The sequence below is a fragment of the Hyla sarda genome, chromosome 4 (genome assembly GCF_029499605.1).
Source record: "Hyla sarda isolate aHylSar1 chromosome 4, aHylSar1.hap1, whole genome shotgun sequence".
NCBI classification, from domain to species: Eukaryota; Metazoa; Chordata; class Amphibia; order Anura; family Hylidae; genus Hyla; species Hyla sarda.
Genome location: NC_079192.1, coordinates 274,053,356 through 274,081,175, shown reverse-complemented (window position 1 = coordinate 274,081,175; position 27,820 = coordinate 274,053,356). Strand labels below are relative to the sequence as shown.

The window sequence follows — 27,820 nt, the reverse complement described above, 5'->3', positions numbered from 1 at the left end:
TGAGCATTTATGCCCCACAGGTGTCTGACAGATTTTTGGAACAGTGGTCCATGAAAATGAAAAATTTAATTTTTCATTTGCACAGCCCACTGTTCCAAAGATCTGTCAAACGCCAGTGGGGTGTAAATGATCACTGCACCCCTTATTAAGTTCTGTGAGGGGTGTAGTTTCCAAAATGGGGTCACATATGGGGGGGGCACTTTTCTGGCAACATGGGGGCTTTGTAAACGCACTTGGCCCCCGACTTCCAAATTCTCTCTCCAAAAGCTCAATGGTACTCCTCCTCTTCTGAGCATTATAGTGCGCCAGCAGAGCACGCCCACACATGGGGTTCTTCCACACTCAGAAGAAATGGGGTTACAAATTTGGGGGGGCATTTTCTCCTATTACCCCTGTAAATGTAAAATTTGGGGAAAAGCTAGCAGTTTAGTGAAAAAAATAATTCATATACGCATCCGACTTTAACGAAAAGTTGTCAAACACCTGTGGGGTGTTACAGCTCACTGTACCCCTTGTTACATTCATTGAGGGGTGTAGTTTCCAAAATAGTATGCCATGTGGGGTGTTTTTCCCTGTTCTGGCACCATAGGGGCTTTCTAAATGGGACATGCCGCCCAAAAAACTGTTCAGCAAAATTCACTCTCCAAAATCCCATTGTCGCTCCTTCCTTTCTGAGCCCTCTAGTGAGCCCACAAAGCACTTTACATCCACATGTGAGGTATTTCCTTGCTCGAGAGAAATAGGGTTACACATTTTGGAGAGATTTCTCTCCTTTTACCCCTTTTAAAAATTCAAAAAGTGGTTCTTCAAGAACATGCGGGAGTAAAAAATGAAGATTTTGAATTTTCTCTTTCACTTTGCTGCTATTCCGATGAAACACCTAAAGGGTTTACAAACTTTCTGAAATTTGAATACTTTGAGGGGTGCAGTTTTTATAATGTGGTAATTTATGGGGTATTTCTAACATGAAAGCCCTTCAAATCCACTTCAAACTGAACTGGTCCCTGAAAAATTAAAATTTTGAAATTTTTGTGAAACTTTGAAGCCCTCTAATGTCTTCAAAAAGTAAAAACATGTCAACTTTATAATGCAAACAAATGTGGGATTTTTCACCAAGAAAGGATGCAAGTAATGACGAAAATTTACCACTTTGTTAAAGTAGAATATGTCCCGAAAAAATATTCTCGGAATCAGAATGAAAGGTAAAAGCATCCCAGACATATTAATATATAAAGCGACAGTGGTTAGATTTGCAAAGAAGGGCTGAGTCCTTAAGGTGAAAATGAGCTGCGTCCTTAAGGGGTTAAAGGGGTACTCCGGTACCACAGTTTTATGGTTATCTAGCGTGTTTGTAACGAGTTTAGCACTTTTGTTATTCACATGTTAAATTCATCTGTCCACAGCCTATATATTTTTTACTGACCTCTTTTCTGTGACGGAAGTTCAGTAGTTTTTCTGGTTGCTTTTGACTGTCGTCCACACTCAGGGCCATGTTTGTTCACCGTTGTGCAGGAAGCAGAGCAGCGCCCGCAGGTCACATATGATTAGTTCCCTAATGTGGGGACAGCGCGATGCGGATGACAATTTATTGGGGGGGGGGAGGAGAGCAGCGCCCCGCGGGTCACATATGATTAGTTCCCCCCGCTGACAATTCATTCCCTGATGTGGGGACTGTACAGTGAGGATGGGATGAGTATACTAATGAGCAGGGCGGGGAAAAGGAGAGCTAAAGGGGAAAAAAAATTAACTAAAATTTAACTTTTATTAGATACTCTTTAAATTAAAATATTAAGGCAAATGTGCCTGTGTAGCCAATCACCATATTAGTCAAGGAATAGCAACATGAGATGTGGTTGATGTTCACAGGATAGCATAAGTGGGCTCTGCTTGGCCTTGCCAGCCCAGTCGTGCCACCTGCGCATCAATTACTCCCACCAGAATAACCACTGGTGCGTTTCTGCCACTAGTTATAATGGCGTCCTCAGGGAGGTATGGTAGTAAGTTAGATATAGAATATAGCAACCACAAGATATAAATAATAGATATACAACTTGGACATTGGCAAAGTTCCGTTTTGGGGTTCAAGGCACTTATCCTGTAAGAGAAAGGCTTTCCCTGGTATTCCTATAAGGAAAAATACAGGATATTTAGTTTGCCTGTAAAACAGATAGATGCTCTGTCCCTATGAATCACAGTTGCCCAGGATGAAATGAGTAGATCCACCTAAAATAAAGAACAGGCACAAAGAGATCCAATCAATAGAGTTCCTGAAAGAGAAAGTTGGGGAGCTAATAAAAGACCCCTAGTCTTACTCACGGTTTCCTCATGTCCAGAGTGGATCTCAAGAGCACAGCTTGCTGTAGCGCAGGGAGCTGAGTCTTATCAGCTAGACTCACTCGTTCCAGCAAGGTGACGGCGTCTGACGTCACTGCCGGTCAGCTGCTGGATATACGCACGCGGCTGTACACGCCTTCCCTCGTGCACTATTGGAGGCATGTAACATGCCAGATTGGCACATCAGCAGCCCATGTCAAATACGGCTAGCTGATCATGAATGGCAGTGGTAATATTGTTACGCTCTGGTTTAAGGAAAGCTCATCCATGCAGTATGTTAGATTTAAGCATGGCATATATAAATGATTTTGCAAGAAAAAAGTAAAGTTATGAAAATAATATATTTGCCCAGAAAATGCCTTTAAAAATGAAGCATACACGTGATTAAAATGACCTCAGAATCAAACCCCCCCTGTGTACCAAAAAATCCTGCATGATCCCTTTCTGATGCTGCCTACAATACACTAAGAGTTAGAGGAGAAATAAAACATTACAATTCATAAAACTTGGGGAAATTGGACATCATTGAAGGAAACAGTGTTGAGTAGCGGCAACAGCAGTATTGTTTACTGGGATAGATTTAATAAAATACTGTAAATGTCAGAAAAACAGCTGAATATAGAGGAAATAGTAAAACTAATCCTACAGAACACTAGAAGTGTGTACACAGAGCTAGAGAACATATTTAGTATCGGTGGTGTATCAGTGAGTAATGCTATGTTAAGCTCCACCACATTAACCACCGAGTTCGAAGTTTGGCTTTACGTACAGTTGGTTTTCCAAGGGACACTACTTCTTGTCCCTGCCAGCTGGAACGCAAAGCCTGAACCGCAGGACAATCTGCACATTTATGCCAGGTGGGACACAGAACAAAGCCACAACAACAATGATCACATACAGAGCTCATAGTGAAATTCCTTGTTCTACACAGCCATTATTTGCAGGAACTATTTTATTCTATTCATTTACTTTAAATGTATTTCAGGGCTCTACTTATCATTCCCACATGCAATGAGTGGTGAAAGGGATTGTGGAAATGATTTTTATTGTCTTCATATGTTTTCCCTAACTGTTGCTATAAGAGCAAAACATTGTTCAATTTATGACAATACTCTATTGTTTAACATCCAACTTTACAATTTGTTTTATTAACAGTCAATCGGTTTAGCCTATACATTTTCTTTTCTGATAAATTTGGCTTTTAGGCCAAGGATTGAGCAGAAACAACCACGTTATTAAACCTATATGAAGTTTCCTTTGATGATTTAGTAGTCATTGTGTTGCTTATAGGATAATGTTGTCCTCTCAAGAAATCTCATTCTACAAAGTACAAAAGAAAACAGGTTTTGTGCTGTGAACCTCAGTCCATATGTTATTGACAGATGTGTAAGGGGTACATGGAGGGGTAAGCATACAGTAGATTTCTCTTTCAGGTAAAGCAACTACTTGTTTAATTAGTTTGTTTGTTAGCTTAAAGGTAGTGATCATCAGCATCACCCACACTAACCTGCTTAGCCCCTTAACCCCTTAAGGACCACGCTGTTTTCCGTTTTTGCACTTTCGTTTTTTCCTCCTCACCTTTTAAAAATCATAACCCTTTCAATTTTGCACCTAAAAATCCATATGATGGCTTATTTTTTGCGCCACAAATTCTACTTTGCAGTGACATCAGTCATGTTACCCAAAAATCTACGGCGAAACGGAAGAAAAAATCATTGTGCAACGAAATTGAAGAAAAAACGCCATTTTGTAATTTTTGGGGGCTTCCGTTTCTACGCAGTACATTTTTCGGTAAAAATGATACATTATCTTTATTCCGTAGGTCCATACAATTAAAATGATACCCTACTTATATAGGTTTGATTTTGTTGCACTTCTGTAAAAAATCATAACTACATGCAGAAAAATGTATACGTTTAAAATTGTCATCTTCTGACCCCTATAACTGTTTTATTTTTGCACATATGGGGCGGCTTAAGGGCTCATTTTTTGCGCCGCGATCTGAAGTTTTTAGAGGTACCATGTTTGTATTGATCGAACTTTTTGCTCACTTTTTCTTCATTTTTTCATGATATAAAAAGCGACCAAAAATACGTTATTTTGGAATTTTGAATTTTTTTGCGTGTACGCCATTGACTGTGCGGCTTAATTAATGATATATTTTTATAGTTCGGACATTTACACACGCGGCGATACCACATATGTTTATATTTATTTTTATTTACATGGTGGTTTTTTTTATGGGAAAAGGGGGGTGATTTGAACTTTTATTAAGGATAGGGTTAAATCACATTTATTAACTTTTTTTTTTACACTTTTTTTTTTTGCAGTGTTATAGCTCCCATAGGGACCTATAACACTGCACACACTGATTGCCAGTACTGTTCACTGCAAAGCCATAGTTTTGCAATGATCAGCGTTATCGGCGGTCAATTGCTCAAGCCTGAATCTCAGGCTTGGAGCAATCAATCGCCGAGGGGACACGCCGGAGGCAGGTAAGAGGACCTCCACTCGTGTCCCAGCTGATCGGGACACCGCATTTTCACTGCGGTAGTCCCGATCAACCCCGCTGAGCAGCCGGGCAGCTTTCACTTTCGGTTTAGACTAAAGGGTTAATAGCGCACGGCACCGCAATCGCTGCCGCGCGCTATTAGCCCCGGGTCCCGGCATCAGATACATGCCGGGACCGACCCGATATGACGCGGGGTCACCGCGTGACCCCGTGTTATATCGCGGGAGCCGGCCAAGGACGTAAATATACGTCCTTGGTCGTTAAGGGGTTAAAGGGGTACTCCACTGCATTTAATCTTATCCCCTATCAGCAGCATGTGTCTGATCGTTTATCCCCTAGATTTAATGCAGTGGAGTACTCTTATAAGGATGTAGCATTTTTTCATGTTTGCTTTTTCATTTTTTTATTATACATTTATAAATTTTTCTGGTATATGAAGTGAGCAAAAATCAGCAATTCTGGACTTTGTTTTTTATTTATTTAATTTTTTATTTTATTTATGCAAATAACCCCCTAATGAAGCAGAGATTTTTCATTTTTGCACTTTCATTTCCCCCCCCCTCACCTTCTAATAGCCATATGTTTTAAATTTTCCTTGTTTTTTTGCACCAACTGTAATTATATCACTCATGTTACCACCATGTTACCAATATACTTCAGGTTCTCATTTTTGGCACCGCAATCTATCATTTTTATCTGTACTTTTTTGGTTTATGTGACCAAAAATGATCAATTTTTGCCTTTTTTTTTTTTTGCTGTACAGGATCAATAACGTTATATTTATGCGCACATTCCAAACATGCTACCACTCGAGATCCCCTGAATACATGGCTCAGTATAGTGAAGGGCACACATACACACACAGTACAGTCAGGGGTGTGCACACATATGCTCACTACAGTCAGGGACACATGCCCACATACAGTCAGTACAGTCAGGGACACATGCCCACATACACTCAGTACAGTCAGGGACACATGCACACAGACAGGGACACATGCCCACATACACTCAGTACAGTCAGGGACACATGCCCACATACAGTCAGTACAGTCAGGGACACATGCCCACATACACTCAGTACAGTCAGGGACACATGCACACAGACAGGGACACATGCCCACATACACTCAGTACAGTCAGGGACACATGCCCACATACACTCAGTACAGTCAGGGACACATGCCCACATACACTCAGTACAGTCAGGGGTGTGCACACATATGCTCACTACAGTCAGGGACACATGCCCACATACAGTCAGTACAGTCAGGGACACATGCCCACATACACTCAGTACAGTCAGGGACACATTCCCACATAAACTCAGTACAGTCAGGGGTGTGCACACATACACTCAGTACAGTCAGGGACACATGCCCACATACACTCAGTACAGTCAGGGACACATGCCCACATACACTCAGTACAGTCAGGGACACATGCCCACATACACTCAGTACAGTCAGGGGTGTGCACACATACACTCAGTACAGTCAGGGACACATGCCCACATACACTCAGTAGAGTCAGGGACACATGCCCACATACACTCAGTACAGTCAGGGACACATGCCCACATACACTCAGTACAGTCAGGGACACATGCCCACATACACTCAGTACAGTCAGGGACACATGCCCACATACACTCAGTACAGTCAGGGACACATGCCCACATACACTCAGTACAGTCAGGGACACATGCCCACATACACTCAGTACAGTCAGGGACACATACCCACATACACTCAGTACAGTCAGGGACACATGCCCACATACACTCAGTACAGTCAGGGACACATGCCCACATACACTCAGTACAGTCAGGGACACATGCCCACATACACTCAGTACAGTCAGGGACACATGCACACATACACTCAGTACAGTCAGGGACACATGCCCACATACACTCACTACAGTCAGGGACACATGCCCACATCCACTCAGTACAGTCAGGGACACATGCCCACATACACTCAGTACAGTCAGGGACACATGCACACATACACTCAGTAGAGTCAGGGACACATGCCCACATACACTCAGTACAGTCAGGGAAACATGCCCACATACACTCAGTACAGTCAGGGACACATGCCCACATACACTCAGTAGAGTCAGGGACACATGCCCACATACACTCAGTACAGTCAGGGACACATGCCCACATACACTCAGTAGAGTCAGGGACACATGCCCACATACACTCAGTACAGTCAGGGACACATACCCACATACACTCAGTACAGTCAGGGACACATGCCCACATACACTCAGTAGAGTCAGGGACACATGCCCACATACACTCAGTACAGTCAGGGACACATGCCCACATACACTCAGTAGAGTCAGGGACACATGCCCACATACACTCAGTACAGTCAGGGACACATTCCCACATACACTCAGTAGAGTCAGGGGTGTGCACACATACACTCAGTACAGTCAGGGACACATGCCCACATACACTCAGTAGAGTCAGGGACACATGCCCACATACACTCAGTACAGTCAGGGACACATGCCCACATACACTCAGTACAGTCAGGGACACATGCCCACATACACTCAGTACAGTCAGGGACACATGCCCACATACACTCAGTACAGTCAGGGGTGTGCACACATACACTCAGTACAGTCAGGGACACATGCCCACATACACTCAGTACAGTCAGGGACACATACCCACATACACTCAGTACAGTCAGGGACACATGCCCACATACACTCAGTACAGTCAGGGACACATGCCCACATACACTCAGTACAGTCAGGGACACATGCCCACATACACTCAGTACAGTCAGGGACACATGCCCACATACACTCAGTACAGTCAGGGACACATGCACACATACACTCAGTACAGTCAGGGACACATGCCCACATACACTCACTACAGTCAGGGACACATGCCCACATACACTCAGTACAGTCAGGGACACATGCCCACATACACTCAGTACAGTCAGGGACACATGCACACATACACTCAGTAGAGTCAGGGACACATGCCCACATACACTCAGTACAGTCAGGGAAACATGCCCACATACACTCAGTACAGTCAGGGACACATGCCCACATACACTCAGTAGAGTCAGGGACACATGCCCACATACACTCAGTACAGTCAGGGACACATGCCCACATACACTCAGTAGAGTCAGGGACACATGCCCACATACACTCAGTACAGTCAGGGACACATACCCACATACACTCAGTACAGTCAGGGACACATGCCCACATACACTCAGTAGAGTCAGGGACACATGCCCACATACACTCAGTACAGCCAGGGACACATGCCCACATACACTCAGTAGAGTCAGGGACACATGCCCACATACACTCAGTACAGTCAGGGACACATGCCCACATACACTCAGTACAGTCAGGGACACATGCCCACATACACTCAGTACTGTCAGGGACACATGCCCACATACACTCAGTACAGTCAGGGACACATGCCCACATACACTCAGTACAGTCAGGGACACATGCACACATACACTCAGTACAGTCAGGGACACATGCCCACATACACTCACTACAGTCAGGGACACATGCCCACATACACTCAGTACAGTCAGGGACACATGCCCACATACACTCAGTACAGTCAGGGACACATGCACACATACACTCAGTAGAGTCAGGGACACATGCCCACATACACTCAGTACAGTCAGGGAAACATGCCCACATACACTCAGTACAGTCAGGGACACATGCCCACATACACTCAGTAGAGTCAGGGACACATGCCCACATACACTCAGTACAGTCAGGGACACATGCCCACATACACTCAGTAGAGTCAGGGACACATGCCCACATACACTCAGTACAGTCAGGGACACATACCCACATACACTCAGTACAGTCAGGGACACATGCCCACATACACTCAGTAGAGTCAGGGACACATGCCCACATACACTCAGTACAGTCAGGGACACATGCCCACATACACTCAGTAGAGTCAGGGACACATGCCCACATACACTCAGTACAGTCAGGGACACATGCCCACATACACTCAATACAGTCAGGGACACATGCCCACATACACTCGGTACAGTCAGGGACACATGCCCACATACACTCAGTACAGTCAGGGACACATGCCCACATACACTCAGTACAGTCAGGGACACATACCCACATACACTCAGTACAGTCAGGGACACATGCCCACATACACTCAGTACAGTCAGGGACACATGCCCACATACACTCAGTACAGTCAGGGACACATGCCCACATACACTCAGTAGAGTCAGGGACACATGCACACATACACTCAGTAGAGTCAGGGACACATGCACACATACACTCAGTACAGTCAGGGACACATGCCCACATACACTCAGTACAGTCAGGGACACATGCCCACATACACTCAGTACAGTCAGGGACACATGCCCACATACACTCAGTAGAGTCAGGGACACTTGCACACATACACTCAGTACAGTCAGGGACACATGCCCACATACACTCAGTACAGTCAGGGACACATGCCCACATACACTCAGTACAGTCAGGGACACATGCCCACATACACTCAGTACAGTCAGGGAAACAGGCACATGTACGCTGAGTACAGTCAGTACCTAATCAGTACCTTACTAAGGGGTTAGGTGTGCCTGTGTTGGATTTAACAAACACTGCCTTACATGTAAGAAAAATTAGAGAAGAGATCTCTTAATAATTTTTCAGACCTGTATGTAGTTAACATATAGTAGAAATAAAGCCAGCGATGGATGAATGCAAGAAAGTACCGTTTATTGAGAAAAAATCCAGAGACACAGAGTGAACAGGTAACGCGTTTCAGGTGATGCCACCCTTAGTCATACAGAGTAGTTAACATATACATAGGCTTCCAATGACAAAATTGCATTCTTCTTCTGTAGTTTCTTTTGTATTCTGTTAGTTTTTTTTAAGCTTGCTGGTTCGTATGTTTTTAAGTTGAATGGGGTACTAATATTCATCACAGCAAAAAACTGGATATGGCACTTTCTGTCTCAATAAGTCTTAGATTTCTGAAAAGTATAGAATAACAGATTGCGATGAATGACATCAAATGGTATCTGTCTTTGAGAACATTAAATAAGTCCATCAATTTTTTCCTTTCCATATTGGTCTTTTTTCCTACAGAGAAAAAAGAAAAGAATTGATCAGTTGTTTTCAAACCTACCTATCTGCAGCCTTTGTGAGCTGCCCTCAGTGTATGCCCTCCCAACTCTCCAGTCTTGTCTAAAGAGTACAACTTCCTCCTCTGCTATGCTGCTATCTCAATAACAGTCCATCAGAATCACTCTGAGAGGTAGCCAGCTTGATAGCAAATACACACTCTACTGCAGCAAAATAACAGGACTAACACTATTTGTAAAGATGCCTAATTTAGGAAACAAATGAATAATAAAAATATGAAGTGCAAATTTGTGCAAACCCTTTAAATATATTAACAAAATATCTTCTAAAGTAGTGGAGTGCCATCACCCAATGGAATACATTGAGAAATTGATACTAAAAGTAATTTTCTGAGCACTTCTTATGTTATATCTAGAGAAAACGTGCAAATTCTGGAAAAATATTATTGAGATAAAACCAGGGTCCACTTTTCATACCTTGTTACCATAGTTAATCATTTTGTACAAGATTTACTACCACCAGACAAGCATCATTGCGTAGATAAGCATCTTGTTGAATTTTTTACAGAGAAGTCAGTGTCTCATGTAGTTCCTCCTGGACTACATTCAAACTTATCTTTTGTCCTTTTATTTCATCTCTTGGTTCTTGGAATCCTTAAGTTTGGCATGTAGGCCAAAAGTAATTTTTCTTTTTAACTTAAGCATGTGATCTGTATGCAGACAATACAGAATAATTGTTAATCACCTCCAACAATACAAGTTCTTAGCTTTGTTGTGTGCCACAATATGATATATCTCCTATCCAAAACCCAAAAGGATATAAACAAATGTAATCAGATGCAGTTCTAATACATTTGTTAATTAATAACAAAAAATGGCTATTAAGACCTTAAATCACTCACAAACATTGTCAATGTTGTCAAAAAACACAAAGGGCTGTATTTAGTGTTCCATGTATGAAAATTAGTATAAAAAGTATAACAGCACAGAGCTTATGATTGGTTAACCCGTACAGGACCTAGGGCGTATGGATACGCCTTCTGTACCTGGGTGTTAAGGACCCAGGGCGTACCTGTACGCCAGTGGGAATTTTGGTCCCCGCCGGCACCCAGGCACCCCGTGCAAATGCCCAGGGGGGTCATCAGACCCCCCCATGTCGGCGATCGGTGCAAATCGCAAGTGAATTCGGGTCTATGGTGACCCGGAATATAAGGGGGGATCGCGGTTGTCTAAGACACCCACGATCCCCTTGTAGCCATAGGAGTGAGGTGGCAGAGGTGCCACCCCTCCTATCTCTGCTATTGGTGGTCTAGACGCGACCACCAATAGCAGATTAGGGGCGGGGGGGTTTACTTTCATTTTCCCCGTTCTGCCCACCCACAATAGGCGGGGCAGGATGGGGAAACGACGGGGACCGAACGCCGAAGATCCACTTACCCGTCGGTGGAAGCTGCAGGACGGGATCGGCGGCAGTGATCGGCGCGGGCGGCGATGTCGTGCAGCAGAAGAGGACGGCTCCCTGGATCCGACGGAAGCCGGTAAGTTGCCTAGCAACATCTAGAGGGCTACAGTCTGAGACTGTAGCCCTCCAGATGTTGCAAAACTACAACTCCCAGCATGCCCAGACAGCTGCTGGGCATGGTGGGAGATGCAGTTTTGCAACAGCTGGAGGTCTACAGTTTAGAGACCACTGCACAGTGATCTCTATACTGTAGCACTCTAGATCTTGCAAAACTACAACTCCCAGCATGCCCACATAGCTGTTTGCTGTCTGTGCATGCTGGAATTTGTAGTTTTGCAACATCTGGAGGTCCACAGTTTGGAGATCCCAGTGCAGTGGTCTCTATCTGTAGCCCTCCAGATGTTGCAAAATTGCAAATCCCAGCATGCCGAAACAGCTGTCTCGGCATGCTGGGAGTTGTAGTTGCGATCCCTCCAGCTGTTGCATAACTAGATCTCCCAGCATGCCCTTCGGCGATCAGTACATGCTGGGAGTTGTAGTTTTGCAACAGCTATAGGCACACTGGTTGGACATTCTGAGTTAGGTAACAAAACCTAACTGAAGGTTTTCCAACCAGTGTGCCTCCAGCTGTTGCAAAACTACAACTCCCAGCATGTACGGTCTGTCAGTACATGCTGGGAGTTGTAGTTTTGAAACAGCTGGAGGTTTGCCCCCCCCCCCCCCCATGTGAACGTACAGGGTACATTCACACGGGCGGGTTTACAGTAAGTTTCCTGCTTCAAGTATGAGCTGCGGCAAATTTTTCGCCGCAGCGCAAATTTCTAGCGGGAAGCTCACTGTAAACCTGCGCCCGTGTGAATGTACCCTAAAAACAATACACTACACTACACTAACACATAATAAAGGGTAAAACACTACACATACACCCCCTTACACTGTCCCCCCAATAAAAATGAAAAATGTATTGTATGGCAGTGTTTCCAAAACGGAGCCTCCAGCTGTTGCAAAACAACAACTCCCAGCATTTCCGGACAGCCACTGACTGTCCAGGCATGCTGGGAGTTTAGCAACAGCTGGAGACACCCTGTTTGGGAATCACTGGCATAGAATACCCCTATGTCCACCCCTATGCAATCCCTAATTTAGTCCTCAAATGCGCATGGCGCTCTCACTTCAGAGCCCTGTCGTATTTCAAGGAAACAGTTTAGGGTCACATATGGGGTATCTCCGTAATCGGGAGAAATTGCGTTACAAATTTTGGGGGGCTTTTTCTCCTTTTACCCCTTATGAAAAGGAAAAGTTGGGGGCTACACCAGCCTGTCAGTGTAAAAAATTTTTAAATTTTACACTAACATGCTGGTGTTGTCCTTTACTTTTTATTTTCACAAGTGTTAAAAGGAAAAAAAGCCCCCCAAAATTTGTAACGCAATTTCTCCTGAGTACAGAAATACCCCATATGTGGGTGTAAAATGCTCTGCGGGCGCATAACAAGGCTCAAGAGTGAGAGTGCACTATGTACATTTGAGGCCTACATTGGTGATTTGCACAGGGGTGGCTGATTTTACAGCGGTTCTGACATAAACGCAAAAAAATAAATACCCACATGTGACCCCATTTTGGAAACTACACCCCTCACGGAAAGTAGCAAGGGGTATAGTCACCCCACAGGTGTTTGACGAATTTGGATGGAAAAATGAAAAAAAAAAATTTTTACAAAAATGCTGGTGTTACCCAAAATTTTTCATTTTCACAAGGAATCATAGGAAAAAAGCCCCTCAAAATTTGTAACCCCATTTTTTCTGAGTAAGAACATACCCCATATGTGGATGTAAAGTGCTCAGCGGGAGAACTACAATGCTCAGAAGAGAAGGAGCACCATTGGGATTTTGAAGATAAAATTTGTCCGGAATTGAAGGCTACGTGTGTTTACAAAGCCCCCATAGAGCCAGAACAATGGAACCCCCCACATATGACCCCATTTTGGAAACTACACCCCTCACGTAATGTAATAAGGGGTACAGTGAGCATTTACGCCCAACAGGTGTCTGACAGATTTTTGGAAAATTTTGGGGGTCATTTTCTCCTATTACCCCTTGTAAAAATATAAAATGTGGGGGAAAACCATCAATTTAGTGAAAAAAACTTTTTTTTTCATTAACACATCCGACTTTAGCAAAAAGTCATCAAACACTTGTGAGGTTTTAAGGCTCACTGTACCCCTTGATGTGTTCCTTGAAGGTTGTAGTTTCTAAAATAGTATGCCATGTGTATTTTTTTTTTGCTGTTCTGGCACCATAGGGGCTTCCTAAATGCGACATGCCCCACAAAAACCATTTAAAAAAAACTCACTCTCCAAAATCCCATTGTCGCTCCTTCCCTTCTGAGCCCTCTACCGCGCCCGCCGTACACTTGACATACACATATGAGGTATTTCCTTACTCGAGAGAAATTGGGCTACACATTTTAGGAAGATTTCTCTCCTTTTACCCCTTGTAAAAATTCAAAAACTGGGTCTACAAGAACATGCCAGTGTAAAAAATGAAGATTTTGAATTTTCTCCTTCAATTTGCTGCTATTCATGTGAAACACCTAAAGGGTTAACAAACCTTTTGAATGTCATTTTGAATACTTTTGTGGTGCAGTTTTTATAATGGGGTCATTTTTGGGGTATTTCTAATAAGAAGGTCCTTCAAATCCACTTCAAAACGGAACTAGTCACTGAAAAATTTTGATTTTGAAAATTTTGTGAAAAATTGGAAAATTGCTGCTGAACTTTGAAGCCCTCTGGTGTCTTCCAAAGGTTAAAAAAATGTCAACGTTATGATGCAATCATAGAGTAGACATGTTGTATATGTGAATCAATATATCATTTATTTGGAATATTAATTTTCCTTATAAGCAGAGAGCTTCAAAGTAAAAAAAAATGCCAAATTTTCAATTTTTTCATCAAATTTTGGAATTTTTCACCAAGAAACGATGCAAGTATCGACAAAAATTTTACCACTAACATAAAGTAGAATATGTCACGAAAAAACTATCTCGGAATCAGAATGAAAGGTAAAAGCATTCCAGAGTTATTAATGCTTAAAGTGACAGTGGTCAGATGTGCAAAAAATGGCCGGGTCCTACAGTGAAAATTGGCTGGGTCCTTAAAGGGTTAAGAGTTATGAAATATAATTATTCATTAGTTTAATATTTAAGGAATAAAGAAATACTCAAATATCCAAGAGAAGAAGAAATGAAGGCTCAAATGGGCTGAGTCCTTAAGGGGTTACACTGGCTGCTGGAAATGTTATAAATAGGAAAAACATTTACCTGATAACCTTTCACAACATTTGGCACCCATATATTGTACATCATAAAACCCCTATATGCTGCAGTCAATAATGGCCATGACATCTTGATGAGAGGGGGATCCCTCTGTTATCCAGTGGTCCCACAACACAATCTAATTGGTCCACTATGGGAGATGTCATAGAGCAATATAATGCAATCTAGCAATCCAGAAGTACTGCAGTGTATTGTACAACAGATCAAACTGATCAAATATACCATTATTTGCCCTATTTGATGAGTACCATACAACAATAACAAGAAAATTGGTCATGTGATACTGTGGTAAAATGAGTGACGTAATTGCTAAGTACAATTGATGGCGCAATAAAACAAGCCCTCATATGGGTCTGCAGGTGGAAAATTGAAAGTGTTATACAGGGTGGCCATTTATATGGATACACCTTAATAAAATGGGAATGGTTGGTGATATTAACTTCCTGCTTGTGGCACATTAGTATATGTGAGGGGGGAAACTTTTCAAGATGGGTGGTGACCATGGCGGACATTTTGAAGTCAGCCATTTTGAAACCAACTTTTGTTTTTTCAATAGGAAGAGGGTCATGTGACTTATTGGGAATTTCACAAGAAAAACAAAGATGTGCTTCGTTTTAACGTAACTTTATTCTTTCATGAGTTATTTACAAGTTTCTGACCACTTATAAAATGTGTTCACAGGGGGCTTAACCTGGAACAGTTTTTCTCCATATGTTTTGTATGAGCCATTAATATATTTATATACGCTTATCATATCCCCCCCTTAAACGTCTCTTCTCAAGACTAAACAATTGTAACTCCTTTAATCGCTCCTCATAGCTAAGATGTTCCATGCGCCATATTAGTTTAGTCGCGCGTCTCTGCACCCTTTCTAGCAACACAGTGTCCCTTTTATGGACAGGTGCCCAAAACTGAACAGCATATTCCAGGTGAGGCCGTACCAATGATTTATAAAGGGGGAGTATTATGTCCCTGTCCCTTGAGTCCATGCCTCTTTTTATACATGACAATATCCTGCCGGCTTTGGAAGCAGCAGCCTGACATTGCATGCTATTCTGTAGTCTGTGATCTACAAGTACACCCAGATCCTTCTCTACCAGTGACTCTGCCAGTTTAATCCCCCCCTAAGACATACGACGCATGCAGGTTATTAGTACCCAGATGCATAACTTTACATTTATCCACATTGAACCTCATTTGCCAAGTGGATGCCCAGACACTTAGTCTATCCAAGTCATCTTGTAACTTATGCACATCCTCTATAGACTGTACTGTGCTACAAAGCTTGGTGTCATCTGCAAAGATAGAAACAGAGCTGTTAATACCATCCTCTATATCATTGATAAATAAATTAAACAACAGCGGGCCCAGTACTGAACCTTGGGGTACACCACTAATAACCGGGGACCAATCAGAGTATGAATCATTGACCACCACTCTCTGGGTACGATCCATGAGCCATTGTTCAATCCAGTTACAAACTAAAGTTTCCAAGCCCAAAGACCTTAACTTACCTGTCAGATGTATATGAGGGACAGTATCAAACGCTTTGGCAAAATCCAGAAACACTATATCCACAGCCATTCCTCTGTCAAGGCTTCTACTCACCTCTTCATAAAAGCAAATTAGATTGGTTTGACAACTTCTATCCTTAGTAAACCCATGCTGGCTATCACTTATAATACTATTATCCCCTATGTATTCCTGTATGTAATCCCTTATAAGTCCTTCAAACAATTTACCCACAATGCGTGTTAAACTTACCAGTCTATAATTTCCTGGGGAAGACCTAGAGCCCTTCTTGAAGATTGGTACCACATTCGCCTTACGCCAGTCCCTTGGCACAATACCAGACACCAGAGAATCTCTAAATATCGTGAACAGGGGTACAGATATTACTGAACTTACCTCTCTAAGAACTCTTGGGTGCAATCCATCCGGTCCTGGAGATTTGCTTACATTTACTTTACTTAACTTACCTTGTACCATCTCTATATTAAGCCAGTTTCGTACATTACATGATGTGTTACCAGCTTTTGACCTGGCCAATGTCAGCTCCTACTTCTTCCCTAGTATATACAGAACTAAATAACCCATTCAGTAGCTCCGCGTTCTCTTGATCGCCCGTGACAACCTCCCCATTATCATTATTAAGGGGTCCTACATGCTCTGTCCTTGTTTTTTTTGCATTTATATATCTAAAAAAATATTTAGGATTAGTTTTGCTTTCTTTGGCCCCCTGTCTCTCATTTTTAACCCCTTAATGACCGGGGGGTTTCCGTTTTTGCATTTTCGTGTTTTGCTCCTTGCCTTTAAAAAATCATAACTCTTTCAATTTTCCACCTAAAAATCCATATGATGGCTTATTTTTTGCACCACCAATTCTACTTTGTAATGACGTCAGTCATTTTGCCCAAAAGTCTATGGTGAAACGGGAAAAAAAATCATTGTGCAACAAAATTGAAAAAAAAAAACATTGTTTTGTAACTTTTGGGGGCTTCCGTTTCTACATAGTACATTTTTCGGTAAAAATGACACCTGATTTTTATTCTGTAGGTCCATACGATTAAAATGATACCCTACTTATATAGGTTTGATTTTGTCAGACTTCTGGAAAAAATCATAACTACATGCAGGAAAATTAATACGTTTAAAATTGTCATCTTCTGACCCCTATAACTTTTTAATTTTTCCGTGTATGGGGCGGTATGAGGGCTCATTTTTTGCGCCGTGATCTGAAGTTTTTAACGGTACCATTTTTGCATTGATAGGACTTATTGATATTTAAATGATATAAAAAGTGACCAAAAATGCACTATTTTGGACTTTGGAATTTTTTTTGCGCGCACGCCATTGACCGAGCGGTTTAATTAATGATATATTTTTATAATTCGGACATTTCCGCACGCGGTGATACCATATATGTTTATTTATTTTTTTTATTTACACTGGTTTTTTTTTTATTGGAAAAGGGGGGTGATTCAAACTTTTAATAGGGGAGGAGTTAAATGATCTTTATTCACTTTTTTTTCACTTTTTTTTGCAGTGTTATAGGTCCCATAGGGACCTATAACACTGCACACACTGATCTCCTATGCTGATCACTGGTTTCTCATAAGAAACCAGTGATCAACGATTCTGCCGCATGACTGCTCATGCCTGGATCTCAGGCACTGAGCAGTCATTCGGCGATCGGACAGCGAGGAGGCAGGAAGGGGCCCTCCCGCTGTCCTGTCAGCTGTTCGGGATGCCGCGATTTTGCTGCGGCTATCCCGAACAGCCCACTGAGTTAACCGGCAGCTTTCACTTTCGGTTTTAGCCGCGCGGCTCAGCTCTGAGCGCGCGGCTAAAGGGTTAATAGCGCGCGGCGCCGCGATCGGCGCTGCGCGCTATTAGTGGCGGGTCCCGGCTTCACTATGACGCCGGGCCCGCCGTGATATGACGCGGGGTTACCGTGTAACCCCGCGTTATATCAGGAGAGCAGGACCAAGGACGTACCGGTACGTCCTTGGTCCTTAAGGGGTTAAAGTTATATGTTTTTGCCTTCCCCGTCTGTCTTTGTTTTCAACAAAAGTAACTATATTGTGGTCGCTATTACCAAGGTTTTCCCGCACAGTTGCATTACCAACCAGCTCTGCGTTGTTGGAAATGATCAGATCCAACAAGGCATCACTTCTTGTTGGGTCCTCCACAAACTGGCCCATAAAATTATCCTGCAATAAATTTAGGAATTGTCGCCCCTTTGAAGTTTTAGCCAACCCCCGACCCCAATCTATGTCTGGATAGTTAAAATTTCCCATTATTACCACTTTACCGGCCCGGGCAGCCCTCTCTATTTGTTTATACAGCCGACCTTCTATTTCCTCAGTGATATTAGGGGGTCTGTATATTACACCAAATATTTTTTCAGTAGTACCTCCTTTTGTAATTCTACCCACAGTGATTCCACCTCCTCAGAATCATCACACACTATGGCATCGTTCACACTGACTTTCATACCACTTCTAACATACAGACAGACTCCACCACCTTTCCTGTTCATTCTATCTTTGTGAAACAATGTAAAACCCTGCAAATTCACAGCCCAGTCATGCGAGGAGTCCAGCCATGTCTCAGTGACCCCAACTATATCAATATTGTGAAGTCCCGGTGCCGCATCCTATGCGGTACCTAGGTATGTGTGGGTCCCCATAGCCAGAGTCCCTAGGACGTAGGGATCCCTGTCATTTAATTGCAGAGATTACTACCGCACCACTCGAGGGTGTATTCCACGTGTTGCATTGGTGGAAACTAAACACAGGGAAATCGCACAATAAGCCGCACAGGTGCGTCCCGGGTGCAAAAGCGAAAGTCAAAGGCAAAGCAAATCCACATGTAAGAGAGATGTGTAGAAAAACGCAGCACTCATCAGGTTAGATGCAGGTAAAATCAACTTCTTTATTGAAGAGACAAACAGCGACTTGCTTTTGCGGGGGAGCAGGTGAACAAGTGTGCAGGGGGGAAGGAAAGAGGCGACGGACCGTATCGTGCACGTAGCACTTCGTCAGGCCATACGTCATGCCGCTGAGGGGAGGGTTCTTATACCTGCAGACGCAGGTGAGAACCATGGTAACATACAAACAACCAATATTATACATGTTGTATGAAAAACAGATAAAAACAATTATCAGTGTGATTAAAACCAAACCCTTTTAAGCATTAGTGAAACACATATAACTCAAAACGCAATATTCATGCTATTTTACAATAGAGCAGCAGACCCAATCTCGCTCCGTTCATTTAACCGTAGGTTGCCCAGGGCATCGGTGTGGATAATCCACCTCGCTTCCCTCTTAAGAAGCTACTGACTTTTATCCCGTATACCTGTAGTTCCTTCTAACCTCTCTAAGCCTGCAAATTTCATAGCTTTTGCATCTCCTCCATGGTAGTCACGCATGTGAGTGATAAATCGTGTGGCACCCACTCCTGTAGTTACCGATCTGACATGCTCGCGTATTCTGTGGAAGAGAGGTCTAATGGTCTTACCAATATAATACCTTCCACATTCGCATGTCAGAGCATAAACCACATGCGTGGATCTGCAAGTAGTACATTGATTAACTTTAACATCGTATCCTCCCAATTTGTAGAACCTCTGTTTCAAGTTATATTTACAAAAAGAACAAGATTTACATTGAAAGTTGCCTAGAGGTCTACCCTCCGATAACCAATCCTTCTTCTTATCAAGATGTCTTTTTTTATGTGTTTTGATATGATCATGCACTGTCCTATTTCTTCTATATGTCATGATAGGAGGTTTTACTGTACTTGCTGTAAGATCACTGTCCTGTTGTAATATATACCAATATTTTTGGATGACTTTTTTAATTGTTTCATTCATGGGTGTATTGTTGAATGTAAATACAAATCTGTTCTCTTTATCCTTCAGTTCTTGGAGGTCGGTTTTCTAAAACCTGACGTGACAATTACATTATCTACTATGTCAATTTTGACATCTAAGAATTCCAAAGAGGTATCACCAAAGATGTAGGTAAAAGTCATGTTTTCTGTGTTGATGGTATTCAAGTAACAAACGAATTCGGAGAATTTTTCCTCCGTTCCGTCCCATACGACAAAAATATCGTCCACGAAACGGAGGACATTTTTTATGTATTTTATGAAAGGGTTTCCAGTAGTAAAAATGTATTTTCTCTCGAAGATGGCCAGGAACAGATTAGCGAACGAGCACAACACGGGAGTCCCCATTGCTGTGCCCGTCCGCTGTCTGTACCATTGGCCATCATACTTGAAAGTATTATTCTGCAATATTAGGGACAATGATTCAGTAATGAATTCTACAAAACTTGTCGATTTTCCTGAGCCAATCAGGAACTCTCGGACAGCCTCCACACCCGCATCCTGCGGGATGCGGGTGTAGAGGCTCTCAACATCAATCGATGCCAGTCGGTAGCCATGTTGCCAACTGAAATTGTTGGGAGAGGAAATTAGGTCGCCTGTGTCACGCACGTATGTTGGTGTATGCTTCAACAACGGCGAAATCTCCCAGTCTATATAGCTGGACAGGTGCTCCATAGGAGCATCTATACCAGCTAGTATCGGACGGCCAGGGGGGGGCAAAATGTTTTTATGGGTTTTGGGTAATATGTGCCATTTAGGGTCAGTGGGTCTATCCGGGATGAGTCGTTCCGCTGATTTAGTAGAAATAATGTTCTTTTCCGTGAATGTTCTTAAATGTGTTCGGAGTTTATTCATTATTTTCTGGGTGGAATTGGATGTTAACTTTTCATACACCATGATGTTTCGCAATTGATTTGATACTTCACTGTCATGATCACTTTTTTTCCATATTACCACCCCTCCCCCTTTATCAGGTTTGGACACCACGATGTCCTCTTTTTCTGCTAACCAAGTTAGTGCCCTTATTTCTTCAGGGGTTAAATTAGGTGAATGTGTGGGGTATATAAGGGCTTTCGTATCCCTACACACTGCTTTATAAAACAAATCAATTGCTCCACCAGGGGTATATTGGGGGTTGAATTTTGATGGATTACCTCCTAAGAAGAAGGGGGACTCATCTGTGTTGTCTATTCCACTACAACCACCCTTTAACTCCATCAAATCTCGAATGACTTGTTCATCCCTGGTATCACCCTCTTTTGTAACTGTGAAACCCAAGGGTCCAATAATTATAGGTACCTCACCCTCTTTCTTCTGCTGTGTAGACACACTTTTATTGATATGTGTATTGGTGGCAAATAATTTTTTCAAAGTAATTTTTCTAATGGCACGAGAGAAATCCTCCTCAAACCTGTCATATCAAAAAGATTCATTAATACCAAAGTTTAGACCCTTGTTCAAAACTGATAGACAGTCATCACTTAGTACATAGTCAGTTAAATTCACAACTATGTTGTTCTCTGTTATTTCTTCCAGGTTACAAATTTCCGCTTCTGCAGTGATTTTTTTCCATCTCCTATTTCTTTTCCGGCTCCCTGGTCTCTTCCTCCTCCTCGGACCAACTCCAAAAAATTATTAGATGCATTTCCCGTGTTTGTTGTCGGCGCTCCCTCATCAGATCCACCGGATTCTGATTCGGTTGTCAAATAATCAGATTTTTTAGGAATTTTTTTATTTTTGTTGTATCTATTAAATCCTCCACTTTTTTGGAAGCCAGTCCTGTTTTTTCCTGTATTAGGTTTAAACTTGTTCCAGTTAAATTCCTGGTGGAGGTCAAAGTCCCTTTTGTCCCTTATAAATTTGTCCCTTTTCGACTCCTTGATGGTATTCTGTAAGGCAGTGATTTTCTTATCTAGGCCAGCAATGAAATTCTTGTACTGTTGCTCCGTTAATCTTGTCCTAAGTTCACACCTAGCTCTACAGAGGTTTTCTGTAACTAGGGAGTATTCTTGTCTGTTTTTCTCCAAGATCAATTTCTGGAGATTCAGAGAATGCTGCAAATGCTCAGCTTTCCAAGCTTCCATAAAAACGGCTTCTTCCGTAAATTGAGAGGGGACTTTGTAAGTTCTAAGTCCACGTGGGGATCTATTGTTGTCAGCATAAGCCTGGAGGGAACTAATTGTCCAGAAAAGGCGTGTTTCATGGTCTGCCAAATTGTGGATTTTATATTCCAAATTTTTATTGCTCATGACACTTATGTCCTCTTGTGTTTCACATGACATGAAGAACCCCCCTGCATTTGCTCTCCCCGCACTCACATCGTTTTCCTCCTCTGTGTTCATTGTATCTTCCATAATCAATGTAGATTCCGTCCACCCAGTTTTCTGGTGTGCCCAGGTAGTTAAGATACACAGGTAATACAAATGCAGTCTATAGAGATTACTACCGGCACCACTCTAGGGTGTATTCCACGTGTTGCATTGGTGGAAACGAAACACAGGGAAATCGCACAACAAGCTGCACAGGTGCGTCCCGGGTGCAATAGCGCAAGTCAAAGGCAAAGCAAATCCACATGTAAGAGAGATGTGTTGAAAAAGATGCAGGTAAAATCAACTTCTTTATTGAAGAGACAAACAGCGGCTTGCTTGTGCGGGGGAGCAGGTGAACAAGTGTGCAAGGGGGAAGTAAAGAGGCGACGGACCGTATCGTGCACGTAGCACTTCGTCAGGCCATACGTCATGCCGCTGAGGGGAGGGTTCTTATACCTGCAGCCACAGGTGAGAACCATGGTAACATACAAACAACCAATATTATGCATGTTGTATGAAAAACAGATAAAAACAATTATCAGTGTGATTGAAACCAAACCCTTTTCAGCCTTAGTGAAACACCTAGACCTGTCATTTAATTAACCCCTTTTCGCCTCTATTTCTACTAATAGACCAGTGGTCTATATAAGGTTAATGTAAATATAATGATATATCTGTAAATAAATGGTTAATTACCTGTGCCATAGCGTTGCAGGGCCTGCGGGTCATGTGACTAGGTGAACTCTATGGTATTAAGCTTAAGGACCTTTGGAGGCCTTGTGACGTAAGCAATCCCATTAATCTCTGTAATGGTGAATGGCAGATGTTCGGACCAATCGGATTTGCCCCGCCAACTGCACAAATAAGGGAGCGACAGCCATGTTTCTTGCTCTTACCTTGCGGGCTGTCATGAGAGAAGGATCTGCGCAGCAACTAACGCAGTGAGTTAGGCATTAGTGTTGCTCGCGAATATTCGCAATTCGAATATTATTCGCGAATATCGCATATTCGCGAATTCGCGAATTTCGCGAATATAGCGCTATATATTCGTAATTACGAATATTCGTTTTTTTTTTTTTTTTTTTTCTTCACAGTACACATCACAGTGATCACCCCTCTCTGCTTCCAGCTTGTGTGGTGTAAAGAAGGCTGTAATACTACTGTGTGAGACTGGCGTGTGAAAAATCGCATATGCGAAAATTAGCATATGCTAATATTCGCATATGCGATTTTTCGCATATGCTAATTTTGTATATACGAATTTTCGCATACGCGAATTTTCGCATATGCGAAAATAAACGAGGATATAACGAATATGCGAATATTCGCGAATATATGACGAATATTCGTCCATATATTCGCGAATATTCGCGAATTCGAATATGGCCTATGCCGCTCAACACTATTAGGCATGAGCCTTGCGGCAACGGCTGAACAATTCTAAATCTAGAGTGTATCAATCCCCAGACACTCTGCAGCATCACCGGACCTAATAATACCCCTAAATCCGGACGGATCTGCAAATATCTACCCTAAATTCAGAGACTGTATGACTAGTTCAAGGTCCGCAACAACTGTCAGTCACTAAGCAAGATGAGGACTGTTTATATGCAACTGTTACTGTGCCTTGGATACTGCAAGCACTTAAGTAAAGTTGTTAAAGTTCAAGTTCAATCTCTTTGTGGACCTTCAGTCATTTCATGCACCTATCATTACTGGGAAGGGCGGCGATAGGCCGGAGCATAGACTCAGCATAACAGCCCTCAGCCTGGCGTAACGAACTATAGGGTTAACATTAACCCCTCCTATACCGATACCATACCACCACTACCATACACCCCAAGGGCTACCACAATATATTCCTCCAGTATCAAGGCCTCCAGCTCCCCCATATTGAAAAACTACAAATGATTTAAGTGTGGTGGAATGGGGAAAAAATGCAATGTTGCCATTATCAAGAAGTTTGAAATATAAGTGACATGTTAATTCTTTAGGTCAGTATGATTAAGGCTATATCAACTTTAAAAATTTTTTGTCATGTTTATTACTTAAAAAACAAACAAACAAAAAAACAAAACAGTTTTGCTAGCCATATTTTGAGACCCAGTAGGACTTTTTTTTTTCCATTGATGGCTCTTTGTAAGGGCTTGTCATTTGTGGGACAAGCTCTAGTTTGTATTACCATTTTTATTTCATTCTTTGGAGGAGGTGAACGGACTAATGTTCTTGTTATTGTTGTACGGTAATACATACATTTAGGTGCACTACTGTGGTAGATGTGAACAATTACATTGGCTAACCCTCAACACTGATGTGAAAATTGAGACATTAGCCAGTATATCCTTATATGAAGGACATACCTTAGCCCGCACAGAAACGCCAAGGTTTCTCAAGTGGCACGGGACCTAACACTAACCTACCTGTGCGTGATAAGCAAAACCAGGGGCCAGTGGGCAATTACAACAGCATTAGGTCCGACTCACAGCCTGCTCCCAGGTTACCTCCAGTGTGGCTGGGCACACATACAATGGGAGGAGGGAGTCAGACTATAAGCCCCACCCAAGTTGGCTAATGTGTTGCCTCACAGGTGAACCTTAATGCTGCCTAGAAAGTGATCAAGGCACATTAAATGTGGAGTTTATACACCTCCAAATATAGGATGATGCCCCTCAAATCCACTTCAAACTTAACTGGTCCCTAAAAAATTCAGATTTTGAAATGTCCGTGAAAATTTTGAAAATTGCTGCTATATTTTGAAGCCCTCTAATGTCTTCAAAAAGTAAAAACGTGTCAACTTTCTGATGCCAACATAAAGTAGACATATTGTATTTGTGAATCAATATAACATTTAACTGGAATATCCAAATTTTGGGTATTTTCACCAAGAAAGGATGCAAGTAACGACAAAAATGTACCACTATGTTAAAGTAGAATATGTCACGAAAAAAAATCTCAGAATCTGAATAAACAGTAAAAGCATCCCAGAGTTATTAATGCATAAAGTGACAGTGGTCAGAATTGCAAAAAGGGGCTGAGTCCTTAAAGGGGTATTCCAGGAAAAAACTTTTTTTTACATATCAACTGGCTCCAGAAAGTTAAACAAATTTGTAAATTACTTCTATTAAAAAATCTTAATCCTTCCAATAATTATCAGCTGATGAAGTTGAGTTGTTCTTTTCTTTCTGGCAACAGTGCTCTCTGCCGACATCTCTGCTTGTCTCGGCAACTGCAAAGAGTAGAAGAGGTTTGCTATGGGGATTTGCTTCTACTCTGGACAGTTGCCGAGACAGGTGTCATCAGAGGGCACTTAGACAGAAAAGAACAACTCAACTTCAGGAGCTCATAAACACTGAAAAGATTAAGTTTTTTTATAGAAATAATTTACAAATCTGATTAACTTTCTGGAGCCAGTTGATATATAAAAAAAGTTATTTCCCTTGATACACCCCTTTAAGGTTAAAAAGGGCTGAGTCCTTAAGGGGTTAATGATGCCTAAAAAGTGATCAAGGCGCATTAAATGTGGCTAATGTCTAACTTTTAACATTAGTCATATGTCACTGTTAACATCTACCACAGTAGTGCACCTACATTTATGTATTATTCTATATTTTACACAGCCACACCGTTCATCTGGTGTAGGATTCTATTGTGGCACTTGTAGTCTGCTGCAGGCATCCTCCATTGTATGTATTTTATGCTGGGGATTGCCCTTAGCAACAGACCACAAGTGCAGGATCCCCCAGTATATATGCACAACTGCATTTGGGGTTGAGCACCTGCTGCTTTTTGAGACCACGTTTTTTCTTCTTGTTGTTTAACTCCTATATTTGGAGGTGTATAAACGCCTCATTAAATGCACATGATCACTTTCTAGGCAGCATTAAGGTCCACCTGTGAGGCGGCAACACATTAGCCAACTTAGGTGGGGCTTATAGTTTGCCTCCCTCCTCCCATTGTATGTGTGCTTAGCCACACTGGAGGTATCTGGGAGCAGGCTGTGAGTCGGCCTAATGCTGTTGTAATTGCCCACTGGCCCCTGGTATCGCCCATATGGCTTAGGTAGGTTTAGTGTTAGGTCCTGTGCCACTTGAGAAACTTTGGCATTGGCGTGCGGGCTAAGGTATGTCCTTCATATAAGGATATACGGGCTAATGTCTCAATTTTAACATCAGTGTTGAGGGTTAGCCAATGCAATTGTTTACATCTACCACAGTAGTTCCCTTAAATTCCTGTATTATTCTTCTAATTGATACAAATTCACTCCTTTCATCTGGTGTAGGATGCCATTGTGGCACTTGTAGTCTCCTGCAGGCATCCTCCATTGTATGCATTTTATGCTGGGGATCGCCCTTAGAAACAGACCACAAGTGCAGGATCAAATAGGAACAAATAATGGAAAATTTGATTAGTTTGGACATATAAATTATGAGCAAACAACCTCTTTAGGAAGCCATTTTCCAAGTGAAATTGTATTTCCATCTTACTCTGAGTTTAGGACCTGCTTCTGTCAAGACAGTTGACCGTGTCCTTTTGAGAAATGTAAGTGTAATGTTTTCCGTTCATGCCATACCTGTAATAAAGCCACAGAAATTAAAAAGACGATTGGTAAAGTAACCATTGTATGGCTCTCTTGTGAGTCCATTCTCTACCAGGATTCAACACATAATACTGTTCAAAGCCTAACATGTTGTTTCCCGGCCTTCAAGAACATTGTACAGTGAGGTCACATCCCTGGAGTCTGGAATTAGTCCTGAACTGTCAGAACAGATATCTTGTTGACACTAGGTGCAGAGAAATGCTTGGTCTCTTCATTCGGAATATTTACAAATCCATTTGTATTTTGCTTATTTTTTTACAGAATATTTCTTTTTTTGAAATGTTATATCCCATAGGAGCATTGGGAAAAAAAACACAGGATATTACTATGAATGATGGGGGATTATGGTTTTGGGGAAGTTGAACCAAACTTCAGAAAAATGATATGTTCACATCTTATCATGTCAAAATGCTAAGAAATAATGATGTGTGAATGACACTGTACAATATTTTATAGAACAAAATTCTTTTTCAAGATATAATATTTGGCTTATAACATGAAGATGTTCTTCAAGGGAGCACTTACCATAGTTGTTAGAGATGAGCGAATTTATTGAAAAATTAGATTTGGCAGATTAAAAACGCTATTAAAAATGGCTATTTCTGGATTGCAGAGAGCCTCAATAGGGGTGTAGAAGACTTTGCTTTGCTGTAACACACATAGGGTGTGTGCTGGGTTAGTGAAATAATACTGTTACTGTTGCAG

General features: G+C 42.1%; 1 protein-coding gene and 1 long non-coding RNA gene across 2 annotated transcripts in view; both read right to left on the bottom strand.

The window, feature by feature from the left end:
- Positions 1-9,653: 9,653 nt before the first annotated feature.
- HMGA2 (high mobility group AT-hook 2) overlaps positions 9,654-27,820 on the bottom strand; it is a 200,040-nt gene continuing 181,873 nt past the window's right edge. Inside the window, exon 5 of the mRNA XM_056574270.1 lies at positions 9,654-10,018. Within this exon, the coding sequence (XP_056430245.1) occupies positions 9,986-10,018 (33 nt within the window). The 3' untranslated portion in view covers positions 9,654-9,985. The remainder of the gene's footprint in view (positions 10,019-27,820) is intronic.
- Positions 10,497-11,664, bottom strand: LOC130369254 (uncharacterized). The gene is made up of 2 exons (XR_008892707.1): positions 11,458-11,664; positions 10,497-10,730 (listed from the first exon to the last, which is right to left on the bottom strand). It is a non-coding gene; the product is annotated as an uncharacterized LOC130369254 (long non-coding RNA).